Below are 21210 nucleotides of genomic sequence, written 5' to 3' on the forward strand. Positions count from 1 at the left end.
CTAGCGTGCCAAGGCCAGGGACCTGAGCTGCGAGTTGCCATCATCGAGGCGCACCCAAAGACCTTGCAACAGGCCTCAGCTTTATCCTTCAACCCGACAGTGAGCGCCATCAAAGCTCGCGGCTCTCGAACAATTCAGCTTCACTCTCACCTGGGCCTGGGCGGCTCTTGTCTTCCTCCCTCCACCGCCCAGCATGGCCCACAAGGACACGCTCTTTCGCTCGGCGAGCATGTCGCTCACGCAGCTCTATATCTCCAACGAGATAGGAAGGGAGGTCGTTTCTGCTCTGGGCGAGATTGGAGTTGTTCAGTTCCGCGACCTCAACTCGGAAACTACGGCATTCCAGCGAACCTTTACCAAGGAAATCCGTCGTCTGGACAATGTTGAGCGACAACTGCGCTACTTCAAGTCTCAGATGGAGAAGTCGGGCATCGAGATGCGGAGCCACTGGGACTTTGACGAGAATATGCTTGCAGCACCACAGGCCAGCGAGATTGACGAACTTGCGGAAAGATCGGAAGCTCTCGAACAACGCGTCAGCAACCTGAACGACAGCTACGAGACACTCAAGCGGCGAGAGGTCGAGCTAACCGAGTGGCGGTGGGTTCTGAAGGAGGCGGGAGGTTTCTTTGACAGGGCACATGGACAGACAGACGATATCCGACAGAGTATCGATGATGACGATGCCCCCCTGCTGCGCAACACCGAGGCTGAAGAAGGCAGGGCTAATGGCGATGTCGCTCAACAGCAGAGCTTCGCAGTCATGAACATTGGCTTCGTCGCAGGAGTCATCCCTCGTGAGCGACTGGCCGCCTTTGAGCGCATCTTGTGGAGAACCCTGCGTGGCAATCTCTACATGAACCAGTCTGAGATTCCCGAGCCCATCATCAACCCGGAGAACAATGAGGAGATCAGGAAAAATGTCTTCGTCATTTTCGCTCATGGCAAGGAGATCATTGCAAAGATCAGAAAGATCTCCGAGTCGCTCGGTGCCGACCTTTACAACGTCGACGAGAACAGTGACCTCCGCCGAGACCAGATCCACGAAGTCAATACCCGCCTCAGCGACCTTGCCAGTGTCCTCCGCAATACCAAAAACACCCTCGATGCCGAGCTCAGTGCTATTGCTCGATCCCTTGCTGCATGGCTGATTGTTATCAAGAAAGAGAAAGCCGTCTACAACGCTCTGAACATGTGCTCGTACGATCAGGCGAGGAAGACCCTGATCGCCGAGGCTTGGTGCCCTACCAATACTCTGCCACAGATTCGAGCCACCTTACAAGATGTGAATGATCGCGCTGGACTGTCTGTGCCTACTATCGTCAACCAGATCAAAACCAATAAGACTCCACCCACCTATAACAAGACCAACAAGTTCACCGAAGGCTTCCAGACCATCATTAACGCCTACGGGACGGCGAAATACCAGGAAGTCAACCCTGGCCTCTACACTATTGTCACTTTCCCTTTCCTATTCGCCGTCATGTTCGGTGATTTCGGTCATGGTTGCTTGATGGCAATGGCTGCAGCCGCCATGATCTATTGGGAGAAGCCCCTTCTGAGATCGAAGCAGGATGAACTCTTCGCGATGGCCTTCTATGGTCGATATATCATGTTGATGATGGGTATCTTCTCCATGTACACGGGTCTCATCTACAACGACGTCTTTTCCAAGGCCTTCACACCGTTCGCCTCGGCATGGGAATACCCTGAAGATGGACGCCCTGAAGTCACCGGTCATCTCAAAGGCAGCTATCGATATCCCTTCGGTCTGGACTGGGCGTGGCACGGGTCCGAAAATGATCTGCTCTTCAGCAACAGTTTGAAGATGAAGTTGTCCATCCTGATGGGTTGGGCTCACATGACTTACGCTCTTTGCTTCTCCTACATCAACGCCCGTCACTTCAAGTCGCCCATCGATATCTGGGGCAACTTTGTACCTGGGATGATTTTCTTCCAGGCAATCTTCGGCTACCTCAGCTTTTGCATCGTCTTCAAATGGTCGATTGACTGGTCAGCAGAGGGACGGAATCCACCTTCCCTGCTCAACATGCTGATTCAAATGTTCTTGGCGCCCGGAACCGTAGAGGACGGCGAGCAGCTGTACTCGGGACAAGCAGGCGTGCAAGTATTCTTGCTCTTGATTGCTGTTGTCAACGTGCCTGTTCTGCTCCTTCTAAAGCCGCTGTATCTGCGGTGGCAACATCAGAAGACTGCTGCCCAGGGCTACCGTGGTATCGGTGATACGAGCCGCGTCACGCATGCTACAGATCTGGACGACGATGGTGACAACCACCATGCCAATGACCGGCACGCGAATGGTCGACCAAGCGAGGATGATGATGAAGGTGCCATGATCACAGAGAACATTGGAGATGATGAAGAAGAGGAATTTGAGTTCTCAGAAGTCATGATCCACCAGACAATCCGTAAGCCCGTTCATCCTCTTGTGCAAGGACTACCCGCTGACATGTTCCGCAGACACGATTGAATTCTGCCTCAATTGCGTTTCCCACACAGCCTCGTATCTTCGTCTCTGGGCACTGTCTCTTGCACATCAGCAACTGTCCGTTGTGCTTTGGGATATGACGCTGGCTAATGCCTTTGGCGCCGCCAGCGCCGGAGCACGCGTGGTCATGATTGTTGTAACCTTCTTTTTCTGGTTCGTGTTGACGATTGCGGTCCTGTGCGTCATGGAAGGCACGAGCGCGATGTTGCATTCACTCCGACTGCATTGGGTGGAAGCTATGAGTAAGCATTTCGTGGGCGAAGGTGTGCCCTTCGAGCCGTTCAGTTTCAAATTGTTGTTGGAGGAAGAGCCTGTAGATTGAGTGGTTGGCCACGGGAAAGACCTTTCCAATTCAGAGCTATAGATTGATAGCTTGGTACATAGACTGAGAATCACTCTCTTAAGGTCGAATTCGGTCCGCATTGGGTGTGACTAATGTCATCATCGAGATCATGCTAGAAGAAAGTGACAGCCTCATGAGGCTTTTTTTGCAGCCTCGCCGACCGGCTAACCTTCCTCGTACAAGTCTTTCCGATCCGGTCTTGGCATCCGAATCACACAATCAAAGCAAGTTCCTGTCGCCCCTCCGCCGACATCACCACCAACGAACCCAGTGCCCAAGAAGATCCTGTCAAGAGTAAGTTCTGCGTGCCCTTCCAAGCAAATCGCATCCCCGTACTGACCCTGTTCTAGTGCAGATGTAAGTTCTATTCTGACCCGGCGTCGAGCCCCATCCGTTCCTTCTGCGCTCGAAATTGGGGAACGGCATTTCGGGGGAGGCAAGATCTAACATGGACGCAACGACAGCTTCGTCAAGACCCTCACGGGCAAGACCATCACCCTCGAGGTCGAATCCTCCGACACGATCGACAATGTCAAATCCAAGATCCAAGACAAGGAAGGCATCCCACCCGACCAGCAGCGATTGATCTTCGCGGGCAAGCAACTCGAGGATGGCCGGACGCTGAGCGACTACAATATTCAGAAGGTGCGTCTGTCTCTATTCCTGCTTCTCGATTATGGCTTCTTTTTTCTTTCTCTCTTTTGGCTGCAGTCCTTTGGATATTTTATGAGTTGTCCCGCTATGCTATGACAAGTCGATCCAAACGCTGACACTCCCCACCCTTTTACAGGAATCTACTCTCCACTTGGTCCTCCGCCTCCGAGGTGGTATCATCGAACCGTCCCTCAAGGCCCTCGCGTCGAAATACAACTGCGAGAAGATGATCTGCCGCAAGTGCTACGCCCGGCTGCCGCCGCGAGCGACCAACTGCCGCAAGAAGAAGTGCGGTCACACCAACCAGCTCCGTCCCAAGAAGAAGATCAAGTAGTGGTATGTTGTGGTGTGGCGTGGTGTGTGCTGGAGCAAGAACTTTTCGAGAGAAGGGGGGACCTGGGTTATGTGTCATGAGAGCCGCGGAAAATCATGAAGAGCATGAGTCGAGGCAGAAGAATGCTTGCATGCAAGCAGGCATTGTTGCTGAAACCGATGTTACCGGATACCGACGGCGTCGTGGTGGACTGAGAGGAATGAAGTGCACAGGCTACGGGGTAGTCCCAGGGCGGTAGACAATGCATCAAATTTTCAAAGCGCCATCACTTCGTGTTCGTCACCCACCGAGCTACCTAGCTCAGGCAGTCAGTTCTTCCTCAATGCTCCCAAGCCCACAAGAAGTCCGTTTGCACTCGGCAAGTGTAGGGAAGAGGGATACTCAAGGACACTCGTCTGTGGGTGACCAATAAATGAGAAAGGCAAATCGTCAGGGTGTCCGCTTTGGAGGCACATGATTACACGGGCGCCGAAACCTCATGATACGTAGTGATACACTATATCGGCAGCCTGGCTGACCCGATACCGGTCCTGGTCCATGTAGCAAGGTCCTAAACAGAGCGCCATATCCTACCGTAGCCTCCCCTCGGTCGCGCATTAGAATAACCTGGCCTTGCTGTCATCGTCCTTGGCCGGACTCATATGACTGAAAAATAGAACCTTGATGGCAATGGCAAACCCGGCATGCAACAGCACCACCGCCACCAAGAGCACCTGGCTGATTTTCTTCTCCGTCGCACTGATCACGGGGTACAGATTCTTGACCAGGAAGAAGACGCTGACGGCGTAGCCCAATCCGACGAGGGCATAGTTGAGCCCGTTCAGCGGCGACCACGACACCAGCGCCACAGCGATCCAGAACAGATTGCCGTATCCGTACAGGGCCCAGCATTCGACCAGTTCCAGCGACTGCGCCCCAAACCACCGCAGCGCGGCCCACAGCCCCAGCGGCACGAACAGCGTGTACCCGTAGACCAGGCCGGCCGCACCGCCCAGCAGCGAGAAATCATACTCAAAGTGCTTCTTCCCCTCGGTGGCGAGCTTGTGGCTGATGGTGCCCGTGAGGAACAAGATGACCACGACGGTCGTGGCAATCCAGAACGGGCCGTACAGGTCGGGGTTGCCGTCCATGATGTCGAGGAACGGTGGCGTGTTCGGGATGAACGGGAGGATTGCAGACCGACATCGGTGGAGCACGGTCGTGGTGTCGACGTCGAAGAATTGCGCGTAGAACGAGAGCGACCAGAGCATGTGTTTCTGGGCGGAGGTCGAGGAGGAGGAGGGCGCCGCGCCCAGGTTGTTGACGCCGCTGCCGGTGGAGAGGAAGGGCGTGTCCGGTTGGATCTTGCGCTGGCTCGACGGGTTGGATTCGAAGTCTGCAATATAACAGTGTCAGTGTGTCAGTGTGTCAGGTCCGCAGGGAACTCGGAGGGTAGCAGGATAGCAGATGCCAGAGGGGTGCGTGTGCAAGGCTGGACGCACTTGACGAGTGGAATTCTAGGTCGTCGTCTTGGAGGTCGGTGTGGCCTAGGTCGCCCTGCTGCGGGTTAGATATTGAGTGCGCATTTGAGATTCATAGTGAGCTGCGGTGGCTCGGTGGAAGGCACCTACCTCTGTGTCGACGTCGACGACGACATCGTAGCCTCGATTCGCCATCCTTGTGCGGATGACTGGCGAGGAACAGTTCAGACGACGATGCGCAGCGAGTGTTGAGGGAGCACGAGGCGCGGCTGCTCGGTGGTGAGGAGTTGGAGCACGTCAAAACACGTTGCCCGTCCGAGTTACTGTACGTGTACGTACCTAGAAATGCGGGTGTGATGACAGATGTAATGACGCCGAAATTTTGCCCAACTTTGGCAGTACTCTGCTGTAATGACAAATCTTCAGCCGTTCTCGCCTCCAGGGTTCATGCATGGGGTGCCCACGATGCCATGCGCCCACCGTGAGTGACCGGTCGGTTAGTGTTGTTGGTCAACACACATAAAGTCGAGTTTACTCTTACTACAGACTTGTGTTGCAAAGCTACTGCCATCGGCGGAATCACTGCGCGGTTCCAACAGCAACCGTCGACCGCCACCCCCTTCATCTTCCATACCGACGGGAAGATCGAGATCCCCGGCCCTGTCAACTGCTCAGTGGCCAGAATTCCTGCTTCCTCCGTGTCTGAGACATCGGGTGCGACTGTTGTTATGCGCACTCGCTCCTTCACCGCGTCCTAGGTTACGTGTGCCTGACTTGTTCGGCCATTCCCACAAAGTGGCAATGTCCCGGGGGGTCACCTTTCAATACGCAGGTCGCCGACATGGTAGGCACTCGTGTCCAGTGCTTGCGGCGACACTCTCGTTGATATTGAAATTTGGACTTCTCCGGTCCTGATGCCTCTTTCCGCAAACAGAAAGTATTGGTCTTGAGACGTCTCACCTTAACCCCCTTCACTGTTCTGCCGCGAAATGTCTCGATCGCGCCATAAGGAGTAAGCGGTCGGTCAGGCTAGAATGGGAGGGTAACACTCTTCCTAGCCTGCCAATCGACTTCATCGACTTCATCCACCTGGACGTTCGTTCTTCCTCTCACGGGTAACCCACAGACAGCCCATACTTTCGTACACAGACTCTCACCCTGGCCTACCCCTGTCTGGACAGGGACGAATATGCGGTGGCAACGACAGACCAGAACACCTTGTCGTGCCCATTCCTTCTCAGCCAGACGGCAAATGCACCAACCATGAGCATGGCAGCGAGAGATGTTGCTGGCTTTCTGTACTTGTAAAGCAGAAGGGCTCTCTTCTCCATTAACTCGTGCCTGTGAAGCTGTTCGATCTGCTTTCGGCCGAAACTTTCAGCCTCTTCAAGGCTTTGAGGGTGTTCAATACGTCGCGAGGTCTTGAGCACACTGTACTGCGACAGGCGCCACCAGACAAAGCCAGGGAGGGTCTGAGGTGGATGGTCTCGGAACAGAGCCAAGGCATCCTGGACGCGGGCGTCGATGTCAAAGGTTTGCGGTAACTTGGATATCACGAACGTCAGCATGTCGGATTCCTCAGGAGGCATCTCCAGCAATTCCGACCGGCGTGATATTGTCACCGCTGCAAACAAGTAGATGCTCATTATTGGTTCGTGTGCCAGTAAGAAATCGTAAAGCCGGGCAATATCGCCGTAGTTGTAAATATCGTGCGCAAACAGGGAATGAGTCGCCGACAACGCGAAGATGTTCTCAGCTTGGGCGATGTGATTTGCCAGTTCGGGGTCGGCTGCCTTCACAACAGCTGATACAAGCTCAAAATGTCTTCTTGCAGGGGCGATAGTCGGTAGCATGTAGTCCCGAAGGCGACATAGAGAGATGCGTGGAACGGCAGCCATGGCTTGTTGCTTCCCAAGCACCAGCAACAGCACTTGTACGACATCATGATAGCTCTGAAAGTAGGAGAGCATAGGGTGGGTTCTCAAGGTCGCGACGATCAGATCGGAGAGCTCTGCCTTCTTGGTCTCCAGTGACTGTTCGGATTCATCTGCTTGCATTCAGACCGTGATACCCTGTGCGTGGGAGGGAGGGACCACTAACCTTTAGGGTAATATACAAAGGCACGATCAACGTCGAGTTGTACTTGATCCTCGTCGGGGTGACGTGGTAAAGTTCTCCAGTGTTCCTGATTTGCCCGCGTCTGCTCGACCGGTCTTGAATCCTCAGGTGCGAAACCCAGTAGGAGTGGCCCTTTGCAGTTCGTGCATCAGCGTCGAGTTCCACGAGGGGTGGACGAGCAAGGGGGAACATACAGGCTTTGCGGCGCAAGTCGTCCGCCAACAGGCCACCAGTCGAGCTCGCAAGCTCAATCAGGGCTCGAACATCCTGTTGGCGGCAAGCTTGCTCAATGCGTTGCCTCTTGTCGTGTTCGTCCGCATCTGTCAGTGACAGCTTTGCAGCCGACGCCATGGAACCTGTCAGTGGCTTCTCGCTGACAGCCGTGTCCATGATGCTGGCGCCGCCCTGCATCGTGCCCTCTCACCCAGACGGACGATCGCCGTCTGCGCTCGGCCGGTAGATTGAGCGTGGGATCGGGCAGCTACAAGCGATGGCATGCGCGGGCAGATGTTCGCCGCCCTTTACGTCGAGATTTCAATAGGCTCGAAGAAGACAATATCCCGTGTGACCCTCTTTTCGCTCGACGGTGAATGCTTGCATGGGGATGGTTTTGATGTGGACGACAATGTGACAGGTCGTACAAAAGCGCCTGTTTGCCTGGCCGCCAGTGTCAACTCTGTCCACACCGAAGCGACCGTGTTCGTTCAGTGCATCCTGCGTGTCTATCTAGCAAGAGCTGAAAACATGTCGCCGCTGCTCGATGACGATGTCCTTGAAGCATGCATGCATTTGGCGGCAGCGCTTACAGTAACTACAGTGCCTCGAGTGCCTCGCTCTGGCGGGGGCGAATCTGAGGGCGATCTCGTCTATGTACTTGGCTGCCTGCGACTGTGCTGCAAGATCCTGTTGTCTTTCCCTTCTGATGCCCTCGTGTAGCTCTTGTCATTTCCACGTCTCGGACTAGCTCGATGCACGCATGTTCTGCAGCTCCGCCCCCCTTGAGAGAGCCAGGCTCCGGGATATGCGACTGATGGCAATTCAATTGGTGCGCAGCTCCAGCTGCTGCCCCTCGCCATTCCATTCCGTAACGGTCCTCGCTGCCAACCCCGGATTCGGATTGATGATTCGTCGATGAAACCTGGGAGAATTGCAGCAGAGAGAGGTCGGGTCAAATGCACTCAGAATGTCCCTTTGGAGAGCTACATAAGGGAGACCACTCCTAGAGTCACGCTCGTCGTGAACACCAGTTTTCACCCCACCGGCGACGTTGACACATGTGCGCTGCGACTGATGTCTCGTTACCTCACCTGAGCGTCGAGATTTAGTCACCCTCGAGAAGCCTAGTTGCTGTGAACATCGCTGCCCCCGAGTCGTTCGTCACGCAGTCTGGCTGCGCCTGACTGATCATGGCGACTGTCAGCGACCGTGGTCGCAAGGGCAGGAGCAACAATCCAGCACAAGATCGTCCGCCCATCCAGGAGCGCGTCGGTATCCTGTCCCGGACTCTCACCTCGAGCTCGAGCATCAGATGGATTCTCCCTGCCAGGCTACGCTCCCCGTCCAAGAACGATGTCGTCTTTGTCGGACATACATTTGTCCAGCTCCATGAGTTCCAGGACAGTGGACAGCTGGTCGACACAACCGCACAGCTCGACTTTGGAACGACAATCACAGATGCCAAGGTCATCTCTGCCGACTTGGAGACGATCCCTGTGGTCGATGCGATCCTGAAGCAAGAGCGTGACCTCGAACAATTCAGCATTCGTGGGCAGCCCGTGGGCGATGGGCAACCACCGCAGCTTCTTGTTCTCGTGACCAGAGACAACGAAATGATCTACGTCTACGCCAGAGAAAACAGCATTGGCGATGCTCAACTGGTCTTTGCAAAGCGCCCTTTTCTGCGAGGCTCTGATCTGCCCTCGAGCGAATGTCGCGATGTCGCAGTCGATCCTCAGTAGGGCTCTCTCAGCTGACTATTGCCATTCATCTGATGGGAAATAGGTCTCGAGCTCTTGCGGTTGCTTCGCCGTCGGGCTACGTGGTAGTATTCAAGTTACGGTGCCTGGATGAGATCAAAGCTGAGATCGACGGCTGGGATCCGTTGAACCCTGCCTCCTTCTGTCCTGCCAGAGAGGTCAGTATCTCCCTGCGATACAATTTGCCACACTGACGGTGATAGCAACGGTTTATCACGGTCGATGGGAAATTCCTTCTGATGTCCTTCTTACCAAGTCCTGATGCTGACCCCAGCAAGGTCGTGCTCCTGCTGTTGGCCTACTCTGGCGATGAAAGAAAAGAAATATACCAATACGTGCTGACGTGGGATACTCGTCTCCCACTAAAGACAATTAAGCATATGTCTTGTAGCGGGCGCAAGCTGCAGGAGGACCAACTACCCACGATGCTAATCCCTTCGACACGAGCCTATTCATACATGGTTGTTATGCCATCGAGCATTACCTATTACGAGAATGTCCAATCTTCGGAAACGAAGCGGGTCAACTGTGCATTCGCTAAGGACAACGAAGAGCCGCTAGAATGGGTCCAATGGTCGAGACCTCGACGCCACATTCACTACCTGCAACGACGTGATGACATTGTACTTCTTCGCGAAGACGGGCTGCTGCGAAACTTCTTGTTTGATAAACACTCCAGCAAGATCTTTTCTACGAACAACGTCATCGGTCACCTTGGTTTCAGCGTTGATACAGCCTTCTGCATGCTCTCTGGCCCGCCCGGGAAAGGCGGCGATATTCTTGTCGTGGGCGGCAGCATGACTGATGGAGGCGTTTTCCACGTGTCCGCACGAGGATCACCCGAGCGTCTACAACCCATCGAAACCCTTGCACCCCTGAACGACATTATCACCGGCCCTCCGATAGCTGTGGATGGCGAGGATATCACGGCGCAGCAGGGAATGCCCGGCCGCCTTTACACCTGTTCGGGACCACATGATCGGAAAGGTCAGGTTTCGGAGATCCGTTACGGGTTCGAAGCCCAAATTGGATGGAAGATGGAGTTTCCCAATGCCGCCCTGGTTGAGCGGCTTTTCAGTCTGGAACTACCAAGAATCAGTCAAGTCCTACTGCTGGCGTCCCATACGGCAAGTTCGTCTATGGTCGCATTCGAGCTCGAGACACAGGACATCTCTTTTACTGATTCGGATAGCCATCCCGGGTTCGATTTCGACCACTCAACCCTTGCCGCTACGGTCTTCAATCAAGATATAGTCATACAGGTCACAACTGCTGGCATAAGGGCAATCTTGGTCGAGGCTGACGACCAAGTTACCAGACTGCGCCACCTCAAGTCGACAATTGAGCATGCGACCATTTCCGTTGGTGATAATGCAGCCATCGCCGCTGTACGTGCATGCGATACAGGTTTGGATCTCTGTATCATCGAGGTCGATACCGCAGATGATGGCCAGCCTCAATTCGACGTTACGCAGCTTGTGCGGCTGGAACATATCCCTAATAGCATATGCTGCATGCAAACACATCATGGCCGAATGGTTGTGATTGGCACGGCTACTGGCGAGCTCCTGTGCTACGACGAAAACCTGAAACCCGTATTTGAAGTTCGAATCCAAGATCTCCATCCCGAAGCGAACAATGCGGCGGTGTCATCCCTGGTTGCGTTGGGTCCTCATCTCGTGGGTCCCACGCTGCTTTTGTGCGGATTGCGGTCAGGCACTGTACTCTGTGTAGAACTCAAAATACAGAGTAAGAACGGAACGAGGATAGGTAGGGGCTACAATGTCCAGAAGAAATGTGGTTGCTAACGTGATGACCAGACGTACGTTGTGACGAGCTTTTCCGCGTAGGCGCGACTGCGGTGCAGATCATTGAGGAAAGGGGCCGTCCTGATGGCTCTGGAAATCCCTCAGCATTGGTCCTTTGCGAGTATACAATTTACCGTGTCACACTACATGCGAACTCTGCTGTTGTCGATTTCACGTTTTCGCCTATCTGGGTGGTAGATCGAACCAACGTGAGTCTTCATTTTCTATAGGCCGGAGCAACACGGACTGACCATGAGTAGCCATCTGCCCTGCCGCTGGTCAATGCGCTCCACCGGATACCTAAGCTGGAGTCCAAATATGAGCAGCCTGGAGGTTTCTTGATCTGCGCTACTGAAGCCGAGATATTGTTCTGCTCCGTTGTGGCTCAAGAGCACGGCATAGCCCGGCATTTGCACTTCGACGGCGTACCGAAGCGATTGTTATACTCCCAATTTCTGGAGAAATTCGCGGTTGCTTACTCCAAGGAAGGGTATCCCTATGAACCACCACTGCGGAGGCCAACCAACGTGCCATTGTTGCCGGGCGAGAAAGATGCCACAGATCGGCCGTCAGAGAAAGTTCGGCAGATCGGACTGCAACTCGTCACGCGCAATCTAAGCTATCCTGCTGGGAGAAAGGGTGAGGATGTCACTTTCTCGACCATCGTAACCGGAGACAGCAGCGCCATCCTACACGATTTCATCGACTGGAGACCCACGGACGATGTCTTTCACTACGAATGGCTAGTCCTTGCATTGGAGCAGCCAGGAATGCATGGCCGAGTTGTGTGTGTCAATGCTAAAACGTTGGGGAAAGGCAAGCCTGACGCCGACGCGAAAGTCGCGTTTCACGACAAGCAACCTGTTACGGCGATTTGTGCTTACAAGAAGTCGTCACTACTAATTGCTTGCGGGAAAGAGATCATACTGCGCCACCTCGACTTCAAGACACGCAGGTGGGAGACGTTGTCCAGACATGCGATTCCTTCAATGGCCAATGCCATCTCATGTCAGGGCTCGCTCATCTGCGTGGCTACCCGGGAGCACTCGCTGTTCGTTCTCGTGGACCGGAACGACCGATTGTGCCAACATAAATGTGATGCCGGAATGAGATACGCGAAAGATGTCGCCGTCCTGGACCTTTCAACTGCTGTCTTTGCCGCTGCTGACGCGGCTGGCACTGATATCGTTGGATTCTCAGGTTTGAACAAGGCAAACTCCAACGCGACACCTCTGTTCCACGCCAAAATGCCGGGCCATATCCATCGTTTCCGGCTTGATTCCTCCCACGGGTCTCCGAGAACCGAGCGGACTCGTTTCTATGGCGCCACCATGGACGGGACACTGTTCCATTTCACGCTGCTCAAGCACAAAGAGTGGAAGCTGCTTCATTTCATCGAGGAAATGAGCTATATGGACCGCAAGGCGATCACGGCTGTGCCGATGAAGAGAAGGGATGCAGATGGTAAGACGTATCTGTGGAAGCCTCCCCCGTTCAGGCCGAAAGACATGCATGTGCGTGGAGACCGCCTGCTCATGATGATTGAGGACGGACCATACAACCTGCGGAACGTCCTGAAAGGCTCACCGCGGCTAGAAACGTTCAATGCTCTGGTCCGGGAAACTTTGGCAGCGACAGATGAGCCGGTCGAGGTAGCAATCGCCTGGATGAGAAAGTTCTTGAGATATCCACCTCGGCCATGACAGGGGACTAAGGGCAAATCGAGGGTACTACAGGTCGAGGGGCACGGTCTTGACAAGTAGCTTTGAGAGAGACTCGAATCAAGGAATCTACGATACTAATCCGTGCCCTGGATTTTTGTAGCCGGCAACTGCGTGTTGGCCAAGCACTCGATGCATGCCATTGTGACCTGAGATTTCTATAAGGACTACTGTACCTTAGCTGTTAACCGCTGTGAGTCACGGCTGAGACAAAGGCAGAATTTGAGAGCGCCAGGTTTTTTCGATCGAGGCCGCCAAGCCACACGTTCGTTGCCGACGTGCGTGAAATCCGTCTGTCCCTTCGATACGTCACTTCGCCTTCACTTCGCCTTCACTGGCCTCTCACCCACCTCTCACCTTCCTCTCACTGCCCCACCATCACCACTTACTCATCACCTCGGCCGGCCACTTTCGCACAACAGTCTACAACGTACAACTCCTAAATCCGATTCCCATTTGACAGATTCTATCAGAGACTGTGGCGGAGAATCAGGGAGATCCAAAAGTCAATGTCAACCTAGTGGCCAATAGCCTGGTTTGGATGCCGCATTTTTCTATCCCAAGACAGATCGCCTGTTTGATCCCACCACGCCGCACACGACTTTATGTCGCCGCCTCTAAATCGTGAACGACTCATACCCCGACAACCATCCCACCAACACACACACCGACGCAATGGCTCCTAAGAAGAAGGGAGGCAAGAAGCAGGCGGATGACTGGGAGAACGATCTGGGCGAGACTGTCGATCCGATAGCCCAGGCTACTGAAGAGGCAAAGAAGGCCGAGGCAGACGACGATGCCGCAGACGAGATGAATGGCGGCGGCGGCGGTCTCTTGGCTGCGCTGCGGAGAAATAAAGACAAACGGGCCAAAAAAGGAAAGCAGAACCTCAATGACTTTGTCGATGGGGAGGATGCGGACGGTGCTGCCCCTGAGGATCCTGCCGCCAGCTTGGCTGCGAAAGCCCCCACCGAAGCCACCTTCGACGACGACGACGACGATGTGTTTGCCGGAAACTCCAACAAGAAGGGGAAGGCTGGCAAAAAGCAGCCTGAGAAGGAAGCGCCACCAGCCGCCGACGACGATGCTGATGGCGACGGCGGGGTGAAGTCGAAGAAGGAGAAGGAGCGTGAGAAAAAGGAGCGGGAAAAGCAGAGAAAGAAAGAACAGGTAAGTCAAGGCTTCTCTGTTGTCGTCTGGTTGGGTTCTGACAGTGCAACAGGCCGCAAAGAAGAAGGTTGCTGCTCCGACGCCCGCTCCAAAGGTCGAAGAAGCGAAACCTGCCGTTGTCGAAAAGGCCGAGGCGGCCGCTGCTGCACCCGAGAAGGATGAAAAAGCTGGCAAGAAGAAGAAGATCCCCGCACATCTGGCCGCTATTCAGAAGCAGCAGGAGCTCCTGGCTCGACAGCGAGAAGAGCAGCAAAGGAGAGAGGCTGAAGAGAAGGCTGCCGAAGAAGAGCGCTTGAGAAAGGAAGCTGAAGAGGAGCAGAAGAAGGCTGAGGCAAGAGCACGTAAGAAGGAGAAGGAAAAGGAGAAGAAAGAACAACTTCGGAAGGAAGGCAAACTCTTGTCCGAAGCCGATAGGAAGAGGAAGCAGCAACAGGAGCTTCGTCTGAAGCAGATGCTCGAGTCGGGCGCCAAGGTTGCAGGCCTGACTGGCGACAGCGTCGAAGAGAAGAAGAAACACGCAGACAAGAAGCGAAAGGGCCCCAAGAAGGAAGAGGTCGACCTGGAAGCTGCTGCTGAAAAAGCGAGACAGGAAGCCGAAGCAGCCGCAGCAGAACGTCAACGTCTCGCGAAAGAAGCCGAAGAGGCTGCTGCAGCTGCAGCAGCAGCAGAGGCCGCGCAGCAAGATGATGGTTCCGAGCTCGATGACTGGGAAAAGGCTGCTGACGACGACCTCAAGGACAGCTGGGATGCTGACTCTGACGAGGATTCGAAGCCGTCCCAACCAACTATCAACGGCAGTGCTACGAAGACGCAGAAAAAGGCCGAAACCAATGGTGCCGTCCCCAAGCCAGCTGTCGCCAAAACAAACGGATCGTCAACGCTGCCCGTCCGTGACTCCGGTCCGCCTCCGAAGGAGAGACCTATTGAATCGGACACCGAGTCCGAGGAGGAGGACTCTTCAGACGAGGATGAGGAAGCCACAGCAGCTCAGCGTGCAACAGCACAGAGAAAGGCAGAAGCGGCCGCGCGGCGAGCGAAAGCCCACGAAGAAGCCCTTGCAGCACGCTCTAAAGATGACCTCCGATCGCCCATATGCTGTATCTTGGGCCACGTCGACACGGGAAAAACAAAGCTCCTGGACAAGATCAGACAAACAAACGTTCAAGAGGGCGAAGCTGGTGGTATTACTCAGCAAATCGGTGCTACTTATTTCCCCAGGGAGGCACTTGAACAGAAAACGGCTGTCGTGAACAAGGATGGCAAATTTCAATTCAAAGTGCCTGGTCTGTTGGTTATCGACACTCCTGGCCACGAGTCATTCTCCAATCTCCGGTCTCGAGGTTCTTCACTTTGTAACATTGCCATTTTGGTTGTGGACATCATGCACGGCCTAGAGCCGCAGACGCTGGAGTCTATGAGGTTGCTGAAAGAACGCAAGACACCGTTCATTGTGGCGCTCAACAAGATCGACCGTCTCTACGGCTGGAAGAAGATCGATAACAACGGCTTCCAAGACAGTCTCGCCATGCAGTCTAAGGGAGTGGTAGGCGAGTTTGAGAAGCGACTCCAAGATACCAAACTTGCTTTCGCTGCAGAAGGATTTAATGCCGAGGTCTTCTATGAAAACAAGGACATGCGGCGATATGTGTCACTGGTGCCGACTTCAGCGCATACTGGTGAAGGTATCCCAGATTTGCTCAAACTCCTCGTTACTCTCACCCAGGAGCGGATGACCTCGGCCTTGATGTATCTTTCCGAAGTGCAAGCCACGATTCTGGAGGTCAAGGTGATTGAGGGTCTGGGTACCACCATTGACGTGATCATCTCGAACGGAGTCCTGCGCGAAAACGACCGAATTGTGCTGTGTGGTACAGATGGGCCAATCGCGACCAACATTCGAGCGCTTTTGACGCCAGCTCCGCTCAGGGAGCTGCGTCTCAAGTCGGCGTACGTGCACAACAAAGAATGCAAGGCGGCTCTGGGTGTCAAGATTGCGGCCAACGATCTTGACAAGGCTGTGGCAGGATCTCGACTGCTTGTCGTTGGACCCGATGACGATGAAGAGGACCTGATGGATGATGTCATGGCCGACCTGCAGCAACTCCTCCGCAAGATATCCAAGGACCACCGTGGTGTCAGCGTGCAAGCTTCTACGTTGGGCTCTCTTGAGGCACTGTTAGATTTCCTCAAGGAGTCGAAAATCCCCGTGGCCAACGTCGGGATCGGCCCCGTCTTCAAGCGCGATGTCATCATGGCCGGTACAATGCTGGAGAAAGCGAAAGAGTATGCAGTCATGCTCTGCTTCGATGTCAAAGTGGATAAAGAGGCACAGCAGTACGCAGACGAGAACGGCATCAAAATCTTCACGGCCGATATCATCTACCACTTATTCGACAACTTCACCGCACATATGAAGCAGCTGCAGGAGCAGAAGAAGGAAGAAAGCAAGCTGCATGCGGTCTTCCCGTGTGTGCTTCATCCTATTCAAGTCTTCAACAAGAAGGATCCCATCGTGGTGGGAGTCGACGTGGTCGAGGGTAGTCTACGTCTACTGACACCGATTGCTGCGGTCAAGACCAACCCCGTCACTGGTACCAAGGAGATCGTCGTCTTGGGCAGAGTGTAAGTGGCAGCAATCCATTTTCAAGGTGCAGGAACTAACCTTACGCCAGATCGTCCATCGAACGTGAACACAAGGCCATTCCCATTTGCAAGAAAGGCCAGCCCTCGGTTGCAGTCAAAATTGAGGGGCCCAATCAGCCCATGTACGGACGGCAGCTGGAAGACAAAGACGTCCTCTACTCGCTGATCTCTCGCAAGTCCATCGACACACTGAAGGAGTTCTACCGAGATGAAGTCACCAAGGACGAATGGGCGCTTCTGAAGAAACTCAAACCCACGTTCGACATTCCTTAGGAGACGAGATTTTGACACGGAGTTCACGGAGTTTCGGGATCATGATCGGGATTTGAGACCACTATGGGAGAATACATGATGGGAAAAGCGGCGCCTGATAATGGGCATGTGGAAAAAGGGGGCCTGTGGAGTTCTGTCGTACATTCTCGGTACGGAGTGATTGACATGCAACAGCATTGCATAAAGTCCGAGCTGGTCGATCTATGTATTGCCGCATTCTCCCCTTACTCAGCATTCCGGTGCTACGAGGACGAGTCCACGAAGAATAGAATGTGCATTGAGCATTACGAAGCAGACAAGCTCTAATTCCTCGTTTTATGCGCTAGCACCAGTCGGTTGTGGTTGACTGGTCGATGATTGGCCCAATTTCTCAGGGCAAAGTGTGGCCATCCGGAGGGTCCAGCAACCGACGAGCGGGCCCTCTAACATGCCCAGCGCCCGCCCAATTGGAAGGTGTTATTGGGCGTTGAGCAAAGCCTAAGATATTGATGAGGCCACTCCGGGGCATCACCAAGCTCCAATTTCGGCAGGCCCCTCTACTGTGAACGATAATTATCAGAGCCAAGCATTCTAGCGGTGAAGTCCCAGTCCTTGCAGTCAAGGTCTATCAAAACACAGTGTGCTCGTCGCCCTTGTCCTGCGCACCCGCTGTGTTCTCTGGGTAACACCGAGTTGCTGAATCACTTGTGTCTGAAGAGGAGGAGCAAAGGAGGCGCATATCCGTGACGGCGTGGGTGTTGTACCGTGTCGCCCAACTGCAAGGCACAGTCCGCCCATTCGACGGTACCACGCACACTCAAGCCTTTTACCGCGGCCCCCAACACCGTCCTCGCGAATAGCCATGGAGGCCATGTCAAATGCCACCAGCTTTACATCACCTCTCGCAAATGCCGATTTGAAGTCGCATCAGGCCCTCCTGGCCTCGGGAGTGGGTGTCTTGGGCAGACTGTGGGCGCAGCTCAACATCTGGACTGTGCTCTTGACGCTGCTCTTGGTGCTGGCTACCTACGATCAGTGTGAGCATCATCCATCCACTCTCCCTGATCCCGCGGGACGTTGACCGAGCCTTGCAGGTAGCTACCAATGGCGCAAACATGGCATTGTCGGACCGGCGTGGAAAATGCCCTTCATTGGGCCATTCCTCGAGTCGATGCGCCCGGATTTCAGAAAGTACAAGGAGAAATGGGAGAGCGGGGAGCTGAGCTGTGTCTCAGTCTTTCACAAGTACGCGTGCCGTGTCGATGTTCGTCTCGCTCAAAGCTTTGCCGCTAACGCCATGATTCAGATTCGTCGTCATTGCCGGAACTCCTGCCATGACGCGCAAAATCTTCAACTCGCCCATGTTCCTCAAGCCGACCGTCGTCGATGTCGCTCCCAAACTGCTTCGTCCTGACAACTGGGTCTTCCTGGATGGAAAGGCTCACGTGGAGTATCGCAAGGGACTCAACGGGCTGTTCACCCGTCAAGCATTGGAAATGTATCTGCCTGGTCAAGAGGAGGTCTACAGCAAGTACTTCAAGAGCTTTCTCGACATGACCCGGGAGAACAACATGACGGCCAAGCCCTGGATGCCTGTCTTCCGAGAACTTATGTGCGCTGTGTCTTGCCGCACATTCGTGGGACATTACATGAGCGAGAAGGTGGTCAAGAAGATCGCTCACGATTACTATCTGATTACGGCCGCGCTGGAGCTCGTCAACTTCCCCATCATCATCCCTTACACCAAGACGTGGTATGGTAAGAAAGCGGCCGACATGGTGCTGGAAGAGTTCGCCAAGTGCGCCGCGAAGTCCAAGGTTCGCATGGCCGCTGGCGGCAGTATCACCTGTATCATGGATGCTTGGGTCAAGCAGATCCAAGAATCTGCCACGTACAGAGAACGGATCGCGAAGGGCGAAAAGGTCGATGATTCGGAGAAGCCGGCTCAATTACTGCGCGACTTTACTGATGTCGAGATCTCCATGACTCTCTTCACGTTCCTATTTGCTTCGCAAGACGCCACGTCCAGCGCGTGCACCTGGCTGTTTCAAATTATGGCCGACCGACCGGAGATCTTGGACAAAGTGCGAGAAGAGAACCTTAGACTTCGTGGCGGCGATCGGAACAAGCCATTCGACATGGACATGCTGGAGTCCATGGTCTGGACCAGAGCCGTTGTGAAGGAAACATTGCGCTATCGGCCTCCAGTCATTCTTGTGCCATACGTGGCGAAGAAAGATTTCCCCGTCACCAAAAATTACACCCTGAAGAAGGGTTCGATGATCATCCCCAGCATCTGGCCAGCGACCCACGACCCCGAAGCGTACCCCAACCCTGACAGCTTCGAACCCGAGCGATGGATCACCGGCGATGCAGACAAGCAGGTCAAGAACTGGCTGGTGTTTGGTACCGGTCCTCATTACTGCCTGGGTCAGACATATGCTCAGCTGAATTTGATGGCCATGATCGGCAAGGCGAGCATTCTGTTGGACTGGGTGCATGAACCCACACCCATCAGCGAGGAAATTGAGGTGTTTGCGACTATTTTCCCTCAGGTGAGTCCGAAAAAGCCATCATCCGTGGAAATGTGACTGACGTCCGTGCCAGGATCATTGCAAGCTCACGTTTACGGAACGACCGTGACCGCATTTTGGCCTGCCCTGAAAAGAATGTTTGCTTTTCCCTTTGCACTTTAGCGATAGACTTGTTGGCATCATTGTACATACACACATACTCAGCCCAACAGGGAGGTCACCACAGTTCATATGGGTGCGTGGTCACTATGGAGCAAGGGGCAAAGGCAAGACGCCGCAAACGTCGGAAGTACAGCGTTTTGGAATACCGGTTCGGCTTTATGCATAGAAAGAGAGAGCGCGTTAGACGTGTCCTTGGCCGGTTGTACATGGATGTGGCAGCCCGGGAAAGACACGAGCTTGGATAGCTCACAGAAGCATTAATGGAATCGTGCGCACGAGAAACCTTGCTGTCTGTTCAGTGTGTGGCTCTTGCTCTGCTGGGAGAAACCACGCAACGACTCTTCTACCTGTCATCGGCTCCAAGATACGAAGACCGTTCGCACTCTTCCCGCTGATACTGTCCTCCCTCGCCGGCCTCTGCGCTCTACTCTCCCTGGCCTTGTCGAAGAATGGCTTAGGAGTTTCTTCGACACTTTTTACTTCATGGCAGCCTCTTCGTTCCCTTCGTACTGCTCTTCGGACACACGAGTGGCTATTCAGACTGCAGTGCGGAGCGTGTGCCGTCATGGCGGAATTGGTCGGTGCGATCGAGTCAGTGGGACTGGATTCGGGGTTTATTGGACATAGGGGGAACACAGTACGGAGGACGAGTCGATGGGGAACGGTCACTTCGTCAGCGACACAGGCTTGCTGCTGAAGACTGGTCTGCTCAAGAATGATAATGGAGGAAAGCAAAGGCAAAAGGCGGCAGCACACTCTTCGCGGCGCGCTTGAAGTTGAGATTGACGACCGGTTCGAAACATCGGACGTCAAGATGCAGTACCGTCAAGAGACGTTGTTCGTTCTCCTTCTCGTGCCTTGACTGTTGCTGATCTACCTTCGTTGCGATTGTTCACTGTCAAATCGCTCGATCTTTGTGGGCTTCTGTACCTCTGGATCTGTAAGACATGCTGGTCCGCTTGGTTGTTCTGTCGATATCGAGGACGCCCCTTGGTTTCTATGGAGGCCCCTATGCCTCGTTCCTTGAACCACAACTTGACACATTCTCTTCAGCGGCTGTCTGAAATACAGCCCTCTGATCGTGTTCATGGTTCATTGAGAGTAGATGGCAGGTGTCTGTCTCCTCGCACTACATGACCAGGACTCTGCTTTGGTCTTGTCGACGTCATCGGATATCATCTCCGTCATTGTTGTGCCTTATCGCCGAATCGTCCACCGACGTCAAGCCTGTTTTCCATATCGCTTCCTCTGATTGTATTCACCTACATCCATGCCATCCATGTACTATACGCAGGGAGGAGTACTATTTGTTGGTTGCATCTGCAAGTCCTTTGATCCTTTCGGCGTCCGCGACTGTTCGACTCAACACACGTCGTGCGTGCTCCGATAGGCGCCCGTTGAGAGCTTGCCTTTGATATCTCTGCCTTAACTACCTCGTATATCCACCAATACATACCAAAGTATATCTCGATCGCGCACCGCAGAATTGTCGTGATTTGAGATTGATGCAGGTGTGCTCACACAAT

General features: G+C 54.1%; 6 protein-coding genes across 6 annotated transcripts; 4 read left to right on the forward strand and 2 right to left on the reverse strand.

Annotated features, from left to right (window-relative positions):
- Positions 1 to 193: 193 nt before the first annotated feature.
- On the forward strand, positions 194 to 3840 carry G647_00640 (uncharacterized protein; the record flags this gene model as incomplete). Its single annotated transcript, XM_008724043.1, has 6 exons — positions 194 to 2429; positions 2482 to 2751; positions 3036 to 3146; positions 3203 to 3209; positions 3317 to 3497; positions 3643 to 3840. The coding sequence occupies 6 exons, from the start codon at positions 194 to 196 to the stop codon at positions 3838 to 3840; spliced, it is 3003 nt and encodes a 1000-aa protein (XP_008722265.1).
- Positions 3841 to 4436: 596 nt separating this feature from the next.
- On the reverse strand, positions 4437 to 5495 carry G647_00641 (uncharacterized protein; the record flags this gene model as incomplete). Its single annotated transcript, XM_008724044.1, has 3 exons — positions 4437 to 5215; positions 5322 to 5376; positions 5451 to 5495. 3 exons carry the CDS (start codon positions 5493 to 5495, stop codon positions 4437 to 4439), a joined length of 879 nt encoding a protein of 292 aa, XP_008722266.1.
- Positions 5496 to 6463: 968 nt separating this feature from the next.
- G647_00642 (uncharacterized protein) lies at positions 6464 to 7808 on the reverse strand (the record flags this gene model as incomplete). Its single annotated transcript, XM_008724045.1, has 3 exons — positions 6464 to 7347; positions 7401 to 7550; positions 7613 to 7808. 3 exons carry the CDS (start codon positions 7806 to 7808, stop codon positions 6464 to 6466), a joined length of 1230 nt encoding a protein of 409 aa, XP_008722267.1.
- A 1016-nt stretch (positions 7809 to 8824) lies between these two features.
- On the forward strand, positions 8825 to 12905 carry G647_00643 (uncharacterized protein; the record flags this gene model as incomplete). The annotated part of the gene is made up of 5 exons (XM_008724046.1): positions 8825 to 9372; positions 9420 to 9552; positions 9598 to 11164; positions 11215 to 11411; positions 11463 to 12905. 5 exons carry the CDS (start codon positions 8825 to 8827, stop codon positions 12903 to 12905), a joined length of 3888 nt encoding a protein of 1295 aa, XP_008722268.1.
- Positions 12906 to 13598: 693 nt separating this feature from the next.
- On the forward strand, positions 13599 to 17009 carry G647_00644 (translation initiation factor aIF-2; the record flags this gene model as incomplete). The annotated part of the gene is made up of 3 exons (XM_008724047.1): positions 13599 to 14093; positions 14146 to 16715; positions 16766 to 17009. 3 exons carry the CDS (start codon positions 13599 to 13601, stop codon positions 17007 to 17009), a joined length of 3309 nt encoding a protein of 1102 aa, XP_008722269.1.
- Positions 17010 to 17850: 841 nt separating this feature from the next.
- Positions 17851 to 19579, forward strand: G647_00645 (uncharacterized protein; the record flags this gene model as incomplete). Its single annotated transcript, XM_008724048.1, has 3 exons — positions 17851 to 18025; positions 18083 to 18233; positions 18295 to 19579. 3 exons carry the CDS (start codon positions 17851 to 17853, stop codon positions 19577 to 19579), a joined length of 1611 nt encoding a protein of 536 aa, XP_008722270.1.
- Positions 19580 to 21210: the final 1631 nt, after the last annotated feature.

The sequence above is a fragment of the Cladophialophora carrionii genome (assembly GCF_000365165.1).
Source record: "Cladophialophora carrionii CBS 160.54 unplaced genomic scaffold supercont1.1, whole genome shotgun sequence".
NCBI lineage: Eukaryota > Fungi > Ascomycota > Eurotiomycetes > Chaetothyriales > Herpotrichiellaceae > Cladophialophora > Cladophialophora carrionii.